The following is a 20051-nucleotide window of genomic DNA, read 5'->3' as shown; positions in this document are numbered from 1 at the left end:
AAGAAACAGGCTCACAGTTTACAAAAAATTACATTATTTTAAGATGTAATAAAATTCTTTTCCATACTTAACAAAATGCCTCAAAAAGGACTGAATCTCACCAACATAGAGTGCTTCTAAAGTGTGTAGGGCAGTAGTTTTTCTTTTCTTTTCTTTTCTTTCTTTTTGATGAAAATGTGATGTGTGCTATAAACCTCCCTCAAAAATGCATATAAAATACAAAATCATGTAAACAATTTCAAGGATTCATTGAATCCAACTTAGAACCATAAGGAATACAGGGCCAGCTTTCATGCCTTCAGTGCTTATCTCTACTTGACTCTGGTCAAAAACAAACCTTCAGTGACAGGGTGCCTGTGTCAAGAACTGATTATAGGAAAGGAGACATCGGAACCATTCAGTGCATTATCATAATCATCTTGACAGCAGCTTATATTTATCCATGGTTTGCTGCATGCCAAACACCTTCAGCATTTTGTAAGTAATATCTTACTTAATTTAATCCTCCAACAATCCTCTCAGATATATACTACCCTTGTTTCACTTAAAAATTGTGGAAATTGGGGCACCTAGCTGGCTCAGTCAAAAGAGCATGCGACTCTTGATCTCAGGTCATGAATTCAAGCCCCATGCTGGGTGCAGAGATTACTTACATAAGTAAAATAAACAAAACAAAAAAAAATAAAGTTGTGGAAATTGAAGATCAGAAAGGTTAAGTAACCTGTTGGAATCAGTCACACAGCTAGAAGTAACGGATCCAGGATTCTGACTCATTCATTCATTCATTCACTCAAAACATATATTTTTTAAATGTTTATTTATTTACTTTGAGAGAGAAAATGATCTGGGGAGGGGCATAGAGGAAGGGAATCTCAAGCAGGCTCTGTACTGTCAGCACTGAGCCCTTCACAAGACTCCATCTCACAAACCGTGAGATCATGACCTGAGCCGAAGTCAAGAGTTGGACACTCAACCAACTGAGCCACACAGATGCCCCTCACAACATATTTATTAAGTATAGACTTAGGTTCAGACAATATAATGGTAAATAGAAACAACCTAGTTGCTATTCTCATCAAGCTTATAATCTTGAGAAAGGATGTGAAGGCTATAGACATGTGTTAACAAAATCCAAAGGCCAAATTTCAAATTGTAGACTCGTATAGACTCTATCTACTATGGGAGGCCAGGGAAGTGTTCCTTAAAGAAGTAATGCTTGAATCAAGAAGGATGAAGAGGAGCAAGGTAGGTGAATATAAGAGGTCGGAGTGGTGTGGTCAGAAAGAACTGCATGTGGGAAGAAGCACAGTGAGCTTCAGGCCTCAAATAAAGACAGAACCCATGAATTTAAGCACTACACTATGCTTCCTTTCTTTGCCATCTTCTTTCAAACTAATCAAAGCATGAAGTACCTGTCATATGAAGTGTCAATAATTCCACAAAATTTCACAAAAATATATTTTTAAGTTCATCACTACATAGCACTAGTTGGAAGTAGGGAAGTTAATCTAACACATTCTTAAGTCACTCTAACTTAAAATGTTTGGATTTACTAAAGGAGACAGGGATGCTATTTCGAAGGGACACATGCACCCCAATGTTTAGAGCAGCACTATCAACAATAGCCAAAGTATGGAAAGAGACCAAATGCCCATCGATGGATGAATGGATAACGAAGGAGTGGTATGTATATATACAATGGAGTATTACTCGGCAATCAAAAAGAATGAAATCTTGCTATTTGCAACTATGTGGATGGAACTAGAGGGTATTATGCTAAGTGAAATTAGTCAGTCAGAGAAAGACAAATATAGTATGATTTCACTCATATGAGGACTTTAAGATACAGAACAGATGAACACAAGGGAAGAGAAGCAAAAATAATATAAAAACAGGGAGGGGGACAAAACATAAGAGACTCTTAAATATGAAGAACAGAGGGTTACTGGAGGGGTTGTCGGGGGGGGGGATGGGCTAAATGGGTAAGGGGCATTAAGGAATCTACTCCTGAAATCATTGATGCATTATATGCTTACTAACTTGGATGTAAATTTAAAAAATAAATTAAAAATAAAAAGTAAAACTGATTGGAAGGACGGGAGGGAAGATTTGAAAAAGGAAGGAAGAAAGGTGGATGGGACGAGCAGGGCACTGTTATTTTTCTTCATAAACTTTTTGCTACAACCTGATTCTTTAAAAAAAAATGTTTGGACTTATATTCAATGCATCACACATTAATGAACTTTGCAGCAATACAACAGTAGAAAAAAAAAGAAATTATTGCAATATACATTCCTGGAAGCCTCATTAATCCTGTTGGCAGACAACCAGTTTTTAACAAGTTTTTTTTTCCCTATTATCAGCCAAAGAAGGACAGAGAGCAAAAAACAGATGTGTGAATAAAGCAAAATGCATGTCCATATTTCCATGAATGCATTTATTCCGTAAAGCAAGGTAAACCTACAGAGTCTAATCGATGATACTGCTGCCCATCCTGGCCTCTCCTATTGATGACCGTGAATTATTTATGGAGCATTTTTTACATTCTCAAGAACATACCACAGGTTACAAGTAAATCTGTTTTACCATCTTGACATACTTAGAATTTAAGAGACTTATAGTAGCTCCCAGTAAACCAACAGTGTCTCTACTTTGAAAAATGGATCATCTTTCATAGCTTCTTGTGGAACTGAAAAAGTAAACTTGTTATGCCCTTTTAAATTTTTCTAATTACATAGCTGAGTACAATTTCTTGACTAAATACGTCATCTCGTTATAAATAGTATGGGGACTTCGGCACTTATGGACTTTATATTAATAACAATTCCATGGCTGCTAAGCTTTTGCCAGGCTTACCTCAGGGATGCAGTCATCATGGGTCACCACCCTTACTATGTCGTCCAAGGGCAGAAGGGAATTGCACTTGATTTCAGTGTAGACATTTTTCCCCTCTGTACATGCTGCCAGCAGCTCCACCAGCGTGATGTGGTAAGCTAAGGGGCCACTCTCATCCCCTCGGTCTCTCTCTGAACACATCATATGGAGAAGGATGGGAAATGAGGCTCTATCATTGTAAAATATCAGCACATCTTCACCCCCATTTATCAACTGAAACGATAATAAGAGAATCTACATAGCAGTCCAAATAGAATGTTCATCTGTGCAGTTATTTCTAAAGGCTTGGTCTATCTGGAAATACATGCATCGCTTTGTAAAAACACAAATAATGTTGCAAAAGCATAACTATACCAAGACAGAGTAGTAAAAAGATTCTGGTCATGCGCCAAGTGATTATTTATGAATACTATCAAAACCAGCCAGGGAGATATGGGGAGGATGGATAGGGACAAGAATTAAGTGACATGGATGATAGTTAATCACTCACCAGTGAGTTACCCCCTGAAATTAAACCTGCAAAATATTGAATAAACTTACTTTCCTCTACTTCAAATAGAAGATGCCGTTGCCGAAGACATGAGAAATCTCATAAGTCTAATCTTACTAAAACAGAATAAAATATCTCCACTCCCTTCAATAGTGACAGAATAAAAAGGCAAGTATCTTGGGGCACCTGGGTGGCTCAATTTGTTAAGCATCTGACTTCGGCTCAGTTCATGATCTCACAGTTCGTGGGTTAGAGCCCCGCATCAGACTCTGCGCTGACAGCTCAGAGCCTGAGTGAGGCCTGCTTCTGATTCTGTGTCTCCCTCTCTGTCTGCCCCTCCCCCACTCGCACTCTTTCTCTTGCTCAAAAATAAACAAACAAACAAACAAAAAGCAAGTACTTTGAGCCAAATGCAGCTCAACAAGAATCTGGAAGTTCCATGTGTCATGGGCAGCAATAGGGAATGGAGGTAAAAGTGGAGATGAGAGAAAAAGAACACTTAAAAAAAGAGAGAGAGGGGAACCTGGGTGGCTCACTCAGTTAAGCGTCCAACTTCAGCTCAGGTCATGATGTCATGGTTCACAGGTTTGAGCCCCACATCAGGCTCTGTGCTGACAGCTCAGAGCCTGGAGCCTGCTTTGGATTGGGGTCTCCCTCTCTCTCTCTCTGCCCCTTCCCCCCACCCCCTCTCAAAATAAATAAATAAATATTAAAAAATTCAAGGCTTTAGGCTGAATTAATTTTAAGATTTCTATGGGGCAGGAGGGATCACATCGTGTCAATATAGAAGTCTTCCCCCATTCCCAAGTTTAAAGTATAGAATTATGAAAATCCCCTCATATCAATATAATCTATTACGTGACTGTTTAGTCGCCATGGTTGAAAGCAGCCTTAATCCATATAGGCCTTTAGAGAACCATTAGGTCACAGAGAAATGATTTACCCAAATGGGCTCAATTTCTCCAAAGTACCACTTGGTTCCTGGTGAGTAACTTATTCATTGCATAAACCTCACTCAATGTCAAACATCACAATGAAGAGGGCAAAATAAATGACGTACTTCAACAATTTGAGTTTCTTAAATTTTCAACTTACTCTAAATACCTACGGTTCTACCTATAATAAATCACCAATGGATAATTTCTATTAATTAATTTAATTCCCTTCAAACCTTTCTACAAATGGTAGCAGAGAATATCCACTCTATATTTGAGGAACAGAGTATCAAAAGGCAGTGGGAAAGCAAAGTTTAAACCATTGTTGTTACATACTGAAAAAATTTTAAATATAAAATGTATTGCTTCCCTTCTAAATTATAACATTTCATACAATTTTGCCATTTAAAATACATAAATTCATTAAGGATCAAAAAGAAAAATAAACTCTTGGAAAGTTATAAAATCAACATACATTATGTTCCTTCACTAGATCTAAACAAAATATATTTGTTGCTGAAGTCGTCAGGATTCAATTGCTTTCCAAACCTTTATTGTGGGGGGTTTTCTACACTATACATTCACAGAAAACACCTACTTGAGCCCATTATTTCTGGGAAGCTGCTTAAAATGCAAACTGAGAACATACCTCTGTCATTACCATATCCTGGCATTTCTTCACATATTTGCCATCTGCTTTTACAATCGTTTGCAAAAACCTCAGGTACTCCACGTGGCGGCCATGTGTCTCAATGCAGTGCACAAAGTGTTGTACTACCCTCTCGCTGATCTCATTGCAGAGATGGTAATTGTTCATGAAGATGTGCCGCATGGTTTCTGCTTCAAGGAGCTAACCAGAGAGGAATGTGCCCTTGTAATTCTGACACGATCAATTTTCTATTTTACTCTACTTAGGCTAATTTCCCTGCTTGTGATCAGTTTTCTACTTTATGCAAAGCCATAGTGGGTTTCCTGTGCAAGTCTTCTACGAAATGCAGTGAGATCATTCACCATTAAAAGAAAACTGAGCTCACAAAGGAATTTAGTTGGAAGAAGGAGTTGATTGTCATAAAGGTCAGCATGTTGGCAATGGTATTCTTGAGATTAATTATTACTCAAAGTTAGCTCTTCCCCAGGATCCGCCAACACGCATTTTACAGAGTTAACTCTACCTTTGAGTTTTCCATATTTATCTCACTCAGGGCATTTCAGTTAGATCTTTGTTCTACCATATTTTTTCCCTAACATTAAACTATATACATATAAAGGAAGTTGTCACTTTCAGGTAAAATTCATGTAATATTTCAAGTGTCTGTAAATGTTTCCTTAATGGAAATAAAACATATTCAGTTTTAGGGAGAGAACCTCTACGAGGAAAAAATAAGGTGGCAAAGGCTAATAAAATTCCATTCATCAATGCTGCTAAAACAAATTTGATGGAACTTTTCTATAAATATTAGAAGTCACTAAAATACTTACACCAGGAGTTAAAAACAAATTGAGATGTTTGTGAAGGAGAACTTGGTTCTGTGGATTTCCCCGACAGAAATTCTGCAGGAATGTGTGGGCCAGATGCATCACTTCATTCATCTTTTCGTCATTCTGTAAGCGAGAGAGTAGCAATGATATGAAGAAACAAACATACCATAATACCAAATATTATGAAAAAGAACCTTCTTTCCCACATGTATTCTTTTTCCTCTCTGCCACTGTTCTATGCTCCCCCTCCTCTGTGCTCTTGCTGTTTCTACACCTCTCCAGGTTACCTCACTGTTACCATCCCCCACCTCCACCATCTTCTAGATGTTTCTTACCTCCTCTTTATTTCTCCTTCTATTACCTGTTCTGCTCCACACTCTCAGCCCCTCTTTGTTTTTGTTGGTCCCCAGCCTTCCTGCTTGTTCACTACCTTCACCCAAGTCTGCCTACAGCTTCATCTTCCTCCCCTGCCTCTGTGCCCACAGCTCACCTGTCCTGCCTTCCTTTCTCTCTGTCCCCTGGACCTCTCTGTTCCCTCCTCTCTGCTTTACCCCAAATCCCTCTTACCCCTCCCTTCTCTTGGACTTGCTCTCTTTCCCAGTACTTCCATGTATCTGGATATTCCTTTTTCTTGCTTCCTCCTCTTTCCCACCTTCTAGATTCTTCTCCTTCCCAAACTCTTCCCTTCCTACTGTTTTTCCCAGCATCTGTCATCTCTCATCCTCTTGCCTTGTCCCTAGTCTCTTTCTTCTCTCCACTCACTTTTCCTCCATTCCCACCCATAAATTTCTCTTTATATATATTTCTGACCTCATCTCAACTCTACTTCCCCCTCCCCTGCTCTCTGCCCTCACCTTCTATGTACTTTGTCTCTTATTTCCATCTCTTTGTTTTCCTGTTCCTCTTTGCTCTCTGACCCCCTCCCTTCCCCAGTCTTTTTTGGGTCCCCCTCTATCTTAACACATGTACTCATAAGTTCTTTTCCTTATTTACTGTCATTTTCCAAAGTCCCACGACACTATCATTCACTTATAGAAATCTCAATAAGAAATGAAGTCTCGAAATTCACAAAGAATACAAAGTTCTCTTCTCAAAAGTGGTCTTTCAACAATATCACTGGAACCACCTAAGTTTTTTCTGGGTAGTTGATTATCCGATCTGTCATGTAGGCAGTGTCAGAGAACATAATGTACTCATATTTTCAGTAGTAGTTTTAATAAATAATTTAATGTTTTCTGTTTTTCCTAATCTAAGAGTCTATAGTTTATGCTATCTATAACTAACTAAACAGCCTATGATCATTAATAGACCCATTTCCTCATACTTAACTGGAGAATAAATAAAACAAAAAAACTTCATTCCTAACTGAAAAATAGAAAATTTTAATTCAAAATCTACTAACACTTTCCTTCACTTGTGTAATCCAGGGATAGATGAAAGGCATCAAAGAGACTTCAGCCACAGGAATACCCAATTCCCACTGAAAAGCTGGCCAGTATAGAACACCAGGGCCAGAACTACCGTATCTGACATTTCTTTGAAACTCTCATCTTATTCTTTTTATGTTTCTGAACAAGGCAGCTCTTAAAACTGAACAAATCAATCTATAAACATAACATAGTAGTAAAATACTGAATGCTACAGATATGTTATTAGAAAAAGGGACTTGATGACATGTCCAATGCCCACGTTACAATATCAAAGATGAAATAATTTGGATAATAAATGCTGAGGATTTAATACCTTTTGTTGCCTTTCAATAAATCTTGTATTGCATTCTATGCATTGAATGAATTATGCCACCCAAGGAATGATAGAATTTATAAGCTTACCTGTTAAAAAGTAAGCTGAATAGGGGAGCAAGCCTACATAAGGAGTGAAAGTCCAAGTCAGGAGAACATATGCACCAGGAAAGGCCTGGCAGGGCATGGTGGTGCTTGAGAGATAAAGGGGCATCCACCCTGGCGTGGGGGGTTGTCAGAGCCTGAGGTGCGGAGGGTGTCCACATGGAGTAGTAGGCAATAGCAGTAATGGAAGATTAGCTATTACAAAGTATTGACATGGGTAACTGTTTCAATACACACGTATGTTCCCTGGATTTGTCTATTTAGAGAGCCTAGAGGGACAAAACCCCAAAAGCAGTAAGTACACTTAATTTTCAGAACTTTGCTTCTAAACACATACTTCCCCAAACAGAAGCAGGGCCACTTAAAGAAATGGCCGACTCCAGAGCTGGAACAAGAAAAATGCAAGGTGACCTTGGAACGTTTTAAGGTGCAAAAAGCAAGAAACTATTCAAAGAATGATGTGGCATGTTAGAGGACAGAGAAGCTAATTCAGAGGAGTCCCAGTGGGCAGACTGGGGACAATTTGAGAATCAAATAGATAATTAGAGAAGCCTAGAATAACCTACTGAATAAAGAGCATCCACAAGTTTATACTGATCAAAATAAATAAGTGAATAAATAAATTGAAAGTTTGATGAAGAATGGTGTATTTGCTTAGTTTCAGAGCGCCTCTCCACAAAAATACTTATTAATTACCAAGGGAAAATGAGTGCTTCACAGTGGAGAATCCTGGCAGACACCGCCTTAATCAAGTGATCAAAGTAAACACCATCAGTAATGGGATCAAAATCAGAATCATGTGCCTCCTGATAGGAAGTGGTGGGAAGAATGTAGCCTCACTTGTTATGTTCCTGCCAAAGATGCATAACTGAATCTAATCATGAGGAAACATTAGCTGGCCCAAATTAAGGAACAGTTTTCAAAAGAGCTGGTCTGTCTTCAAAAGTGTCAATGTCATAGGAGCTCCAAACAGCACCTGTTTCTCAAGTGGACCTTTTTGTCACACAGGACACATTTCAGATGATGAGAAAAATGTGACCAGTGACTGAGGCTTAAGTGGCAGTAAAGTGTCATGGTCTTTCCTGACCTAGAAGGTTGTTGTGTGGTTATGTAGAAAGAAGAATGTCCTTTCTGTAGGAAGCACACGCTAAAGGGCTCAGGGCTGATCAGATCGGCAACTTACTTTCAAGTAGTTCAGGGAAAAAAATTCTTGTAACTTTGCTATATATGATAGCAGATCATATCAAAATTAAAAAAAAATTTTTAAGTAACTAAGAACTAACCTTTTCATAGGGTATCTGCAGAAGATCCAACACCACCGAATGGGCTCCCATATTTTTCAGTAATCGTTGATGTTGATTCCGACACTTTTTATTCTGTACACAGAGTTTACTTAGTCTAATCAAAATCTTGAAAAAGAGGAAAAGCATTAAATATAAAAGATATAGTATTAAATATGATACACAAGCAAAAATTATTTGCCATGCAAACATAAGCCCATATAAAAATGGTGGACATCTGCTGACCTCCTTCACGATCCGGTAGTTATTACCCCTATTGCTGTCAATCTGAGGTTTCCTTGTTCCATCCTGCACTGGACTTAAAATGCTTGATTCCTAAAACAAACACAAGTATGCATTTTTATCCCATATATAACTTTGTAATAAATAATGAGTATATTATAAAATGTTCTTAAATGTTTCCTTTGTACTTTTTTATCCCATAAAAAGTTCCTTGGTTTGAAAGAGTCATGCAAATGACTATTTCCAAATAGTCACCAAATTACAAGATAAACAGTATTACTGATAATTAAAGGATTAAGTTAAAAAGGAAAAGATAATACACATAACGTTATCAGTGTATTTCCTTATGCTAAACATATCAGATATATCATTGCTTTATATTGCCTATAGGAGAAAGAATAGTAAAAATCCAGGGCATAAAATGTGTAATTTCATCATCAGGGATAAACTACAGGGAAAAAAAGAGTGAAGAATCATATCATAACAGCTGAAAAAACTGCAGGAATGGAAGGAAAGAACACTTTAACCCAAGAATTCTCTGCCAGGTTACCATGACATCCTTAAGAGTCATGACTTGGGGCCAGCAAAGCATGTAAAAAACCATGAAAATGAAGAAAAGAAAAGAAAATTTAAATTAAAAATAATATTCTAAAGTAGTAAATTAATAAAGTTTCCTAAGAGGTCCCAAAACACCAAAATACTTCATTGTGACAACAATTATTTGTAGCAGTACAATAAAAACACAAAGATAGGGAGTGACATATTTTATTTTATTTTTTTTTAATTTTTTTTAACATTTATTTATTTTTGAGACAGAGAGAGACAGAGAATGAACGGGGGAGGGTCAGAGAGAGGGAGACACAGAATTTGAAGTAGGCTCCAGGCCCTGAGCTGTCAGCACAGAGCCCAACGCGGGGCTCGAACTCACGAACCACGAGATCATGACCTGAGCCGAAGTCGGATGCCCAACCGACTGAGCCACGCAGGCGCCCCAGGGAGTGACATATTTTAAATATCAACTCTCGTAATCATTAAATAAAAATAAAATATGTCACAAATAATTTAATAAGTGAACATTTATTAAGACTTCACACATGCCTGGTAACAGACAAAATGAACAGATCGAAAAGAAATAGAATATGTGGTCCTTCCCACATGAACAGTACAGTCTAATTAGGAAAACTGGGAAAACATGAAAATAAAGATTTGACCTGAGCAGAATTCACTATTCAGAGAGGGAAAGGGAGAAAAACTATAGTTTTAGACAGCTTTATGAAGGAGGTCAAGTTGAAGCCAAGGTCTTGAAATATGAAATTTATTTAAGTATGAGAGATGTGTGGAGGTAGAGGAGCACTTGTTAAGTGAAGAGGTCACTGCAGCCAAAGGGCTCTGCAGAAAGAACACACAGAATAGTGTATAGAGAAAGGCAAGAACTGTCCGTGCATCCTGTAGAGAACCAATTAGTAGAGTGGCGCCTGATTACCTTCCTGATTTACAACACATACAAAATGGCACTGGGATGAATGTCACATCCAACTTGTGTCAAACAACACACTGAACTCCTGACTATATTGATGGTGTTGGGTTCTCACAGTTAGAGGGGACCCCCAATCTAAACCCAGGGAAAAGAAGTGACAAACATATGCAAAGCCAGCCAATGTAATTTCATTTGTCTCCAGCTGTTGTCCAAAGCCGTCTCCATGACAAATCACAAAATTAATGCAAACCAAGAAAGAAAAGAAACAAACAAACAGACAAACCTTTGTGTGCTGGTCAAAGAATTCTGATGATGGGGTGCCTGGGTGGCTCAGTTGGTTAAGCATCCAACTTCAGCTCAGGCCATGATTTCATGGTTCCTGGGTTCGAGCCCTACATCAGGCACTGTGCTGTCAGCTCAGAAACTGGAGCCTGCTTTGGATTCTGTGTCTCCCTCTCTCTCTGCCCCTCCCCCACACTCTCTCTCTCTCTCTCTCTCTCTCTCTCTCTCTCTCAAAAATAAATAAACATTTTAAAAAAAGGAATTTTGATGAAAGGCTTCAAGTAGGGGAGTGACTCTACCAGTGCAGACCCATCACCACGCCTTAGTAAACTTTGTATTCACCTTTGCTTTTGTCAGGCAAATATTGCCCAAGATGGAGGTTCCCAATCTGAATGCCAACCTTAGTAAATAACCTCTCTCACCATTTTACAGAGGCTATGAACATCTCCTCTTTTCCATCTGCAAATTCCAGTACCATCTACAAACCTACCTTCCCTGCTGGGTCTCAGAGGAAAAAACAAAACAAAACAAAACTTCTCATGCATGGCTTTTAAAAATTCCATCTCCCCTGCCTCCTCTCCCTGCTTCATTTCTGTTTCCTGTGCGTGAGCAGTTTCTACTCTCTACTGATTCATTCTCACCTCTTTAAAAATATGGCTAAGTTGAGGCTAAACTACCATTTTTAAGTGATATGCCCAACCTTGGAAGAAGTCATGCATCTCAGATTATGGCCCCTACTACATTTCCAAAATAAGGGACGCCTGGGTAGCTCAGTCCATTAAGCTCCAGACTCTTGGTTTCGGCTCAGGTCACCATCTCACGGTTCAGGGGTTCAAGCCCCACATCAGGCTCCATGCTGATGGTGTGGGGCCTGCTTGGAATTCTCTTTCTCTCCATCTCTCTCTGCCCCTCTCCTGCTTGCTCTCTCTCTAAATAAATAAATAAACTTAAAAAAAATTTTTTTAAAAGAAAAGAATACTCTCTACCACACTGTACTAAAATTGCTTTGTGTGCCAATGACTCATAATTACCAAAACTTTCTTTAGCATTTGATTCTGTAGTTCACTACCATTTTCTTTAAACCCCACTCTCTTTTCTTTATCATGCCACGATATTCTTCAAGATTACTTTCTACCTTTCTGACCACCTTATCTCTTTCACTCAATAGTATTATAATTGCAGAAAGTAACGGATAGGGAACAGAAGCATTCACAAGGTTGCTGTTGGATTGTAGGATGGTATCACCCATCTATCTATCCTCGAATAGATAGGTGCTAGGAGGGAAAGGAAAGCAGTCCAACCTCCACCACAGGTAAATAAAAGAGAAAAAAGAATGCGAGAGAGACTGTCTACAAGACGTCACTAAGCAAATCCTAAAAAGTTGTAGGAGGAAGTGTCAAGCTATATATGTAAGTGAAGCCAGTGCAGAAGAGGGAAGGAGCCCAACTGCTGATATGAATGGAAACCATTTAGATTGAAAAAGACAGGAGGTCAGAGAATGAGACAGAGTTTCTATTTGATAGCAAAAACTATTGATGAGAAATTGAAATTGTGAAAGCTAGAAATATAATTAAATTTCTTTTGTCTCTTAAACGTGGAGGTTGAATTTTTAAAAGGCCATGTTCTTTTTTTTCTGGAAGAGAAGAAAATTAAAGACAACCAAGTTTGTACTACAAACTAGGATTAAGATATTACAAGAGTAAAGAATGACAAATCTCCTAGGGTGGAAAGGAGATCTTTCTGATATATGTCACCTTTATAAAAAAAAAAAAAATCAGTTGAAAATACTGGCAAAGCTTTGGCAGGTATATTTAAGTCTATTTTTTCAAACAATGACCTGAAGGAAAAGCAGCTGTCTTGTTTTAAGAAAAGTAATCTCAGGCAAAATGTACTACATTACAAATCTATGCTCTTTAGTTCAGCCTGGGGAAAGACACGGACAATGCTAAACTCCCTAAGTATGGGAATTATGAAGAATAATTATTTTCATTTAAAATTGCCAGCAGTCAACAAAAGGAGGCAGCACTAGAGAATTCAAAATCAACCCCTTTTAATTTCAGAAAATAATTCAGTGTAATTAAATGGAACAAAAATATTAACCCAGAGAACATCTGGATGATTCCAAAGCAGATCAGGGGGATTTAAAAAACATGGAAATTGTATAATTACAGTCACATTTGAGTTTTTTAATTTTGATGCCAAAATGCTCTAAGTCAAGGTATTCCAAAAGTTTTCCTCCAGAAAGGGCAGAAATTGATTATACATTTTAAATCCTATATAACTTTGATCTTAGGTTAGTGGCCAACTCTACAAATCCCTGCCTTCATTCTAGTAAACAAAATATTAGTAAGCTACAAAAGGTAGAAATGTAACTTATGCAGAGCCCCAAAGCTGAGTAGGCTCAGAAAAAAAAAATGCGTAACACTAAGAACAGAGCCATGCGCATAGTAGATACCCCAATTACCCTTTTGGCAACAGTGATGAAAAATAAAAATGGCTCTCCAAAAGTATTTGCACTTTACTATAATTATTTCCTATCATCTAGAAGAATTTGAATTTATTTCCTCTAATGGAATATGGGAAACTGCTTAATTCAGTGATTTTATAGAGGAAGGTAGATTTTTAATTGCATAGCATACACTGTAACATAAAGCAGTAGGTTCAGAAACAATATAGCAAGAATAGTCTAGAAGGATCTAGACATTTCTAGAAGAGTCTAGAAATTGGATGGAGAGCAAGGTTCTAGGCAGACACTCAAAGAGCGAATACTTAAACAAATACTGGTTCTGAATAGAGCTAACCCCCAAAATTTATCTTGCATCAGTCAAGGAAATGCTTTTATATCAATAGCAAAAATCATAAAGGGAAATAATTTTATATGAACTATATGATGAGTTAAATATTGGCACCAGTTAATGGGAATCTGGCTCCTTAATTTCCACAAGGGCAATCATGCTTGTAAAACAACAACAACAACAACAACAACAACCTTCCAAATCCTACTATGTAGAACTGCCTGCATCTGCAGCTGCATTATTAAAATAGCTCAGTGCATGTCTTCTCTTTGTTCCCACCCCAGTGAAGTTACAGGATGTCCTTCCTCAGCAATGTTGTCAAGTCAGCAAGACTGCAAAGCATTCTGCTCACCATCTGTATCCCTAGCCTTCTCTTCCTGTAACCATTATTCAACTGAATCAGTGGCATCATTTACCAGTCACCATCCTCCCAACTTCAGAAGTCAAATGCCTTCCTTCTCCCTTCCCAGATTCTTCCAAAGCATGGGGAAAAAAATCTAATAATCAATATTTTTTATTATAATTTAGTTTAAAGCCCTTCATAATATATGTCACCTTCCTCAGACAACAGAATGATAACCTCACTGTGGGATGGCATTTTTCTCCCTCCCATCTAAGAGTAATGTCATATACCAGTCATTTAGGAAGACTTCTAGAGGGTTGCAGATCCCTAAAATCACCCTAGATCTACTTATCTGACCTTGGATGTAAAGCTAATTTGGACAATTATGGGGTCATGGTTGACAGTTTCTGCTTCTGGTTGACATGTAAGGCTGCTTGAAGACTTGGCCCAAGATCTACAGTTTGCAGAAGAGATGGTGTCCACCATCACTGGCAGATAACTTCCCTTCAGACTTCCTTCAACTCAAATCCAAATACTTTCCCTTCTAGAGGGTAAAAACATATTCCTAACCTTACCCCAAACCCATTTCCTTTCCCTTTGTCCCAAGACAAATACAATATGGACTCATTTGACAGCATTTTAATTAGTATTTGATGATGTTTAATCAGATGTCCTAGAAAACATCCCAAATCTCCTTGGCCATCTATATCTCTGATAAATAAGGTACCAAAAGAGGGTGTGCCACTAGAGGGCACTGGAGGGAATTTAGGAAAACGGAATAAATGGATGACAGGTCTTTTCAATGTAAACTCATAGTTGTTTTCATAAAAATGCATCAGGAGCCCATTACAGTATAGCAATATATAACACTTTTTACAATACTGTATTTATACTATAATACTTTTTAATATAATCCTCACCAGTGATATAAAACATAGAAAGGACAGGCAACCCTTTTGTCAACAGGGTGACACAGAATAACAAAGCACAGTACAGAAAATGAAAACAGCAATATAATAGAGTCCTTAGAGACTGTGTCTGATGCCTGAGATGCTGTGTGAAAGAAGCTTCCCTAGAAACAATCATATCACAACACTCCCTGATGTAGCTGTGAGAAGGGGGATGTACACACAGAATGTAAAGGAAAGCCATCAGCACCTTCTTTTAGACTCACTCTTTAGCAAGCAAGCGTTACAGAAACGTTAGTGCCTGGTCCAATGACATCTGCTCTAATGTGAATGAATCAACTTCTATCATATTCTTATAAGCTACTTGCTGAGGAAAAGAAACCACATAAAAACTTAGAATTCTCACTGACAACTTACATGAAATTGCGAACAAATGGCAAAGTGAAAAAAAAAATAGCAAGACAGGAACTGTTCTCTATAACAAGAAGGGAAATACTAAGTTTATCCTAAAACAGCATTAATTTTAAATGTAGGCCAAAAGACAAGAAGGGAAAAGACTCTTATAGTAGAAGTAATTCAAAGAAACAAACTCAGGGGATGTAAGCATTACATTTAAGAATTTGCATTATAACCAAATGGAATGAGGATGTATAAAAGTAGCATTTGGCTCAAAACCAAAAATTCATTTTCAGATGGGTATCTTGTGAAAGGACTTATTTTTGTGGCACTCACCTAAGCAATCACCTTCAGTAGCATTTGCTCAGAGGCAAAGACAGGATATGTAATGTTATATAAACAAATGAAATAAATATACAACAAGGTCGGTGGCAAAATTTAAAAAATGGAGATAAGAAAAAAATTCCAGAAAAGGAAAATTCAGGAAAGCATGCCCCGAAATCAATGGACAAAAGTTCTTAATGCAAATGTCACAGTGTCCTTCATTGGGCAGGACATGTAGGAAGGTTCTGTCTAAAGCACATGGACTCCATCTGTACCAAGTCATGAAGGTTAGAAATTGTACCCGTTGCTTTTGTCAAGAGTTAGTCAATCAGAAGTTTTGTTGAAGAAACAAAGTTTATGTAGAACTATTTTCCTGCTGTGCAGAATCAAAGTACTAACACTTGGAAAAGCACAATTTTCTTTCAAGATATCCTTCTAGAGGGATCTGCCTCCTTGCCTTCTTGCTTATCAGAGAAAAAAGATCAGAAGCAGTAGGCAAAGAATGGAAACCAGTTTTTGCTTTTAAAGAATAATAGCATATGGAGGTAATAGAAAAACCATGAGACGAGAAAGGTGTGCCCAGAGAGAAATAGAGAAAAAACAATGGAGGGAAGGGAAAAAAAGGAAGGAGAGAAGACAGGAAAGATTTAAATTCATTCTCTCACTAAGATAAATCTGCAAATGAAAATTCAAATACCTATGAGGAAAGCTGATGCTAAGAGAACAAAAATCCTTAATAATGAGTGTGTATCATTCCCAGTGAAATGCAAAATCTTCAAGGACTTATGTTTAAAATAATCATAGAGATAAAGTGAGGAATAACGTCTCTCACACCACGTGGACTCCTCTGTGATTACCACATGCCCAGGGTGACTCCATAGCATCCCTTAGCATAGAGAAAGAATAGTTTCATTGGGCAAGGGGGAAAGCACAAGCTAAGTGTCAGCAAGAAAGGCACGTGTCCCCCATCCTTCCATCACCCCACGTAGGGGCTGGGTACTATGCCAAACAGCAGCATGGGTCTAGATTTCTGAGCAACTGCTCCTACTCCACCTTGTAGTAACTTCTTATGGGGCAAGTGTAAGAGCAAATCTACCAATGAAGGTGCACACTAACGTCTTGGGCACTAGGCTGTCTGGATTTAGGCGCCCACTGTTTATAGGAATGTATCAGGAACACCACCTAGGAGTCCATAGAAATTGGACAGTTCTGGCTGAGGACCGGAGCCATAGTTCTGCCCATCAGAAGCTGAACTGGGTGCAGACACTCAAAAGAGAAGACACTGCCTCCCACACTCCCTACTCTGACCTCCAAAACAGTCCAGCCAGCTTGTTGTTTGGAAATCCAAGGATATTTTTCAGTTAATTCTGTTCTTTACATTACACATCCATTAAAAGAATAGAAAATTATGAAATTAAATGGGCAGATATAAATCTAGAATGCATGGATGTGGGCAATCCTGACTTAACCCCTTTGAATATGTTTTTCTGAATTAATCCCTCTTTCCTATGTTTAGAATTCGACACATATTTGAATGTGATGAATTAGTAATACTACTGATATTTGGCAACTTGTTCTATTCTAGCCTTTAATCTTTCAACAAGGAGAGTATAGTCTTCTAATGCCCTGGAAAATAAGTTTAATAAAAGAAACTATAACATACAACAGGTAATAAAACTCATAGCTGCTAACGACCAAATCCACCCCATCCTCTGCCCTATTTATAAGAGAATCAACTACAATAATAGGAGAGTTTGGGATCATATGCTGAGATTTGTTAGTATTAGTAGATGGATTGTCAATTCACATTTCTTGCCCAAGGTAAAGGTGTCTTACCATTAAGAAAAAAAAAACCTTTCATGTTATGTTATAAGAAACATGTTTTATTACTAAGATGAAGAACCACATTTAAAAATAAAGAATCACATTAATGTTATCTGGTCTTCTGATATCTAAGCAGGCACAAAGACCCTTATGAGCCATTTTAAAACAATGCTAATCATTCTGTGTTTAGACCCTTTGTAAAGATTTACTGAACAACAAAGGATTATTATCTGTTTTGGCCTGCTAGAGTGCATGCTGCCTGCTACTGGCTGTTTCCATTGATATTGTGACATATTTCACCCTGTTGACAATAAATTGTCACGAGCTTTGGCAGTTGGTTCATTGCAAAGCATAGCTTATTTGGCTGTGTATGTTAGTAACTTTGTAGTTTCTCACTTTTTTCTCCTTGTATTAGGCTATTATAAATGCAAAACTCTCCTGTCTTTGCAATCTACCCACCTATGTATATATATTTCTACCCCTGCTGCCCTAGTTCATACCTGTATAACCTCACACCTCAATGTAAGCAAGAGGCTCCTACTTGGTCCCCACCTTTAGTCTCTTGTTCTGCCAGACTAAACTTTCCAAGATAGTATACTCACCTCCGAACCCAAGAAGTTTCAGAGGCTCCCGGTTTCCAGACACTTCAAATACAGACCACTTATTCCTGTTGAACTCTGCTTCTCTTGCTACTATTCTTTAATCTATTAGCTAATTAAGTGTTCCCAACCCTTCAAAAGAGTGTAGCTTTCTCCAAGTCCTCAGGCCCACGGTGACTCCTCCCTCATTTTTACAAACACAGTTCAGTATTTAATCATGCATTTTGTCACACTGTTTGGTACACGTTCGTTCTTTGAGGACAAGAGCCATATCTTGAACATTAGTTCTGATTGCGGATATTGAATTTCAAGGAGGGAAATGAGAAGTTTAGGTGTGTACAAAGGCTTACATAGGCATGATGGGGAAGAAATTGAAATTACACTTTAAGCAGAATGTTCAAAAGAAGGATTTTGCTCTAGAGAGGCACAACAGTAATCCAACAGAGACAGTTCAGATATGGTCCACATTGCCTCAAACCTACATCAGTAAACAGATATTAAAAGGACAAATTCATGGGCTCAAAATAAAGAAGAGTTTGAAGAGTTTAAAGAAAACTTAAGAACTGTCCAATATGACAAAGTAGAAGTGTGGAGAAACCCCTCCAAGTACAACATCTAAAAGTGATAGATAAAACCTTTTAAATATCCCATTTTGGAAAAAAAAAAATCCTTTTTTAGTAAAAATTTAAAAAAGGAAGTAAATAGAGGCCAGAAAACATAAAAATTCATCAAAATTTCCAAGCAGTAGTCAACCACTGGATTCAAACAGGACTGGCCCTCAGGGCATCTGTCCATATCTTATAACCTAGAGACTGAGTTTAAATATGTCTCACTCACACAATGGAAAGCAAACAAAGCCTGAATCCCAAGGAAGACAGGAGTTCTGATTAGAGACCCTGCCTTCAAACCAGGAATCCTTAGAGGAGATATCCAGAATAATAAACCAGGAAAAGATGTGGCCCAAAGAAGAACAAAGGGATACCTGACTTGGCCTTGGCTTGGTCAAAGCCAAAAAACAAAAAAGAATTCTCCTGAGCTCCTGCATACAAAGACAAGCCCATTTTCACTTAAGATTTGTGACTAGAGGGGCACCTGAGTGGCTCAGTAGGTTGGGCATCTGACTTCAGCTCAGGTCATGATCTCACAGTTTGTGAGTTTGAGCCCTGCATCTGGCTCTGTGCTGACAGCTCAGAGCCTGGAGCCTATTTCAGATTCTGTGTCTCCCTCTCTCTCTGCCCTTCCCCTGCTCATGCTCTGTCTCTCTCTGTCTCAAAAATAAATAAAACATTTTAAAAAGTTATAAAAAAAAAAAACATTTGTGACTAGAATTCCCACTATTAAAGGGCCCTCAAAGGTCCAAAGCCAAAAAGATTGTTTAATACAGTTACAAAAAATAAAGCAACCTAAAGTGCCTCACAGAAGCAAATGAAATTTTCTCTAGATTAAACATAACCCTCAGAGGAATTACACATATAAAGTTCCATAGGATATAAGTTCATAATAAATTTTTTAAATTACTAAATATCTAAGTAAACACATTCCCATGGACTCCTGCAAGGGTCGCAAATTTAAAACTGCAAACGACCCTCCTATTACAAAACAGCTACATCCTAGATAAAGAACCTATTTGAAGTACATTTCTGTGCTCACAGAAAACAAAGGAGAACTCCAAAACCCCATCTTCCATCTACTGGGAAAAAAAAAAAAAAAAAAAAAGAAACGAAGAAAAGAAAAGAAAAAAAAGTAACCTGAAACCAAATCAGAACTCTAAGCTTCAAGGCAACATGATAAGGTTTCCTGAAGGTAAATGCGAATGCTAGCAACACAGATGAAGTCAGTTCTAAGCAAGTGTCAAATTCGGGGAACTAAACCTGAGACTCCTGCCTTCAGACAGATGTAGGAGAAGAAAGCATCGTGGTCTCAGGCCAGCAGCG

At 38.0% G+C, this 20051-nt stretch overlaps 1 protein-coding gene across 6 annotated transcripts in view; it reads right to left on the bottom strand.

The window, feature by feature from the left end:
* ITPR2 (inositol 1,4,5-trisphosphate receptor type 2) overlaps positions 1 to 20051 on the bottom strand; it is a 488958-nt gene that overhangs the window by 266880 nt on the left and 202027 nt on the right. For all 6 annotated transcript variants that reach the window (XR_008419706.1, XM_019452273.2, XM_053895795.1 and 3 more), the window contains 5 exons: positions 9173 to 9262; positions 8930 to 9055; positions 5800 to 5922; positions 4970 to 5170; positions 2857 to 3108 (listed from right to left, as the gene is read on the bottom strand). Coding sequence is in view for 5 of the 6 variants with exons in the window: in XM_019452273.2 (XP_019307818.1) it covers positions 2857 to 3108; positions 4970 to 5170; positions 5800 to 5922; positions 8930 to 9055; positions 9173 to 9262 (792 nt within the window). In the remaining variant the exon portion in view is untranslated. The remainder of the gene's footprint in view (positions 1 to 2856; positions 3109 to 4969; positions 5171 to 5799; positions 5923 to 8929; positions 9056 to 9172; positions 9263 to 20051) is intronic.

Source organism: Panthera pardus, unplaced genomic scaffold, assembly GCF_024362965.1.
Source record: "Panthera pardus isolate Hobbes unplaced genomic scaffold, ASM2436296v1 HiC_scaffold_6, whole genome shotgun sequence".
In the NCBI taxonomy this organism is placed as follows: domain Eukaryota; kingdom Metazoa; phylum Chordata; class Mammalia; order Carnivora; family Felidae; genus Panthera; species Panthera pardus.
Note: the sequence above shows the minus strand (reverse complement) of the source record. Positions and strands in the feature narration are given on the sequence as shown.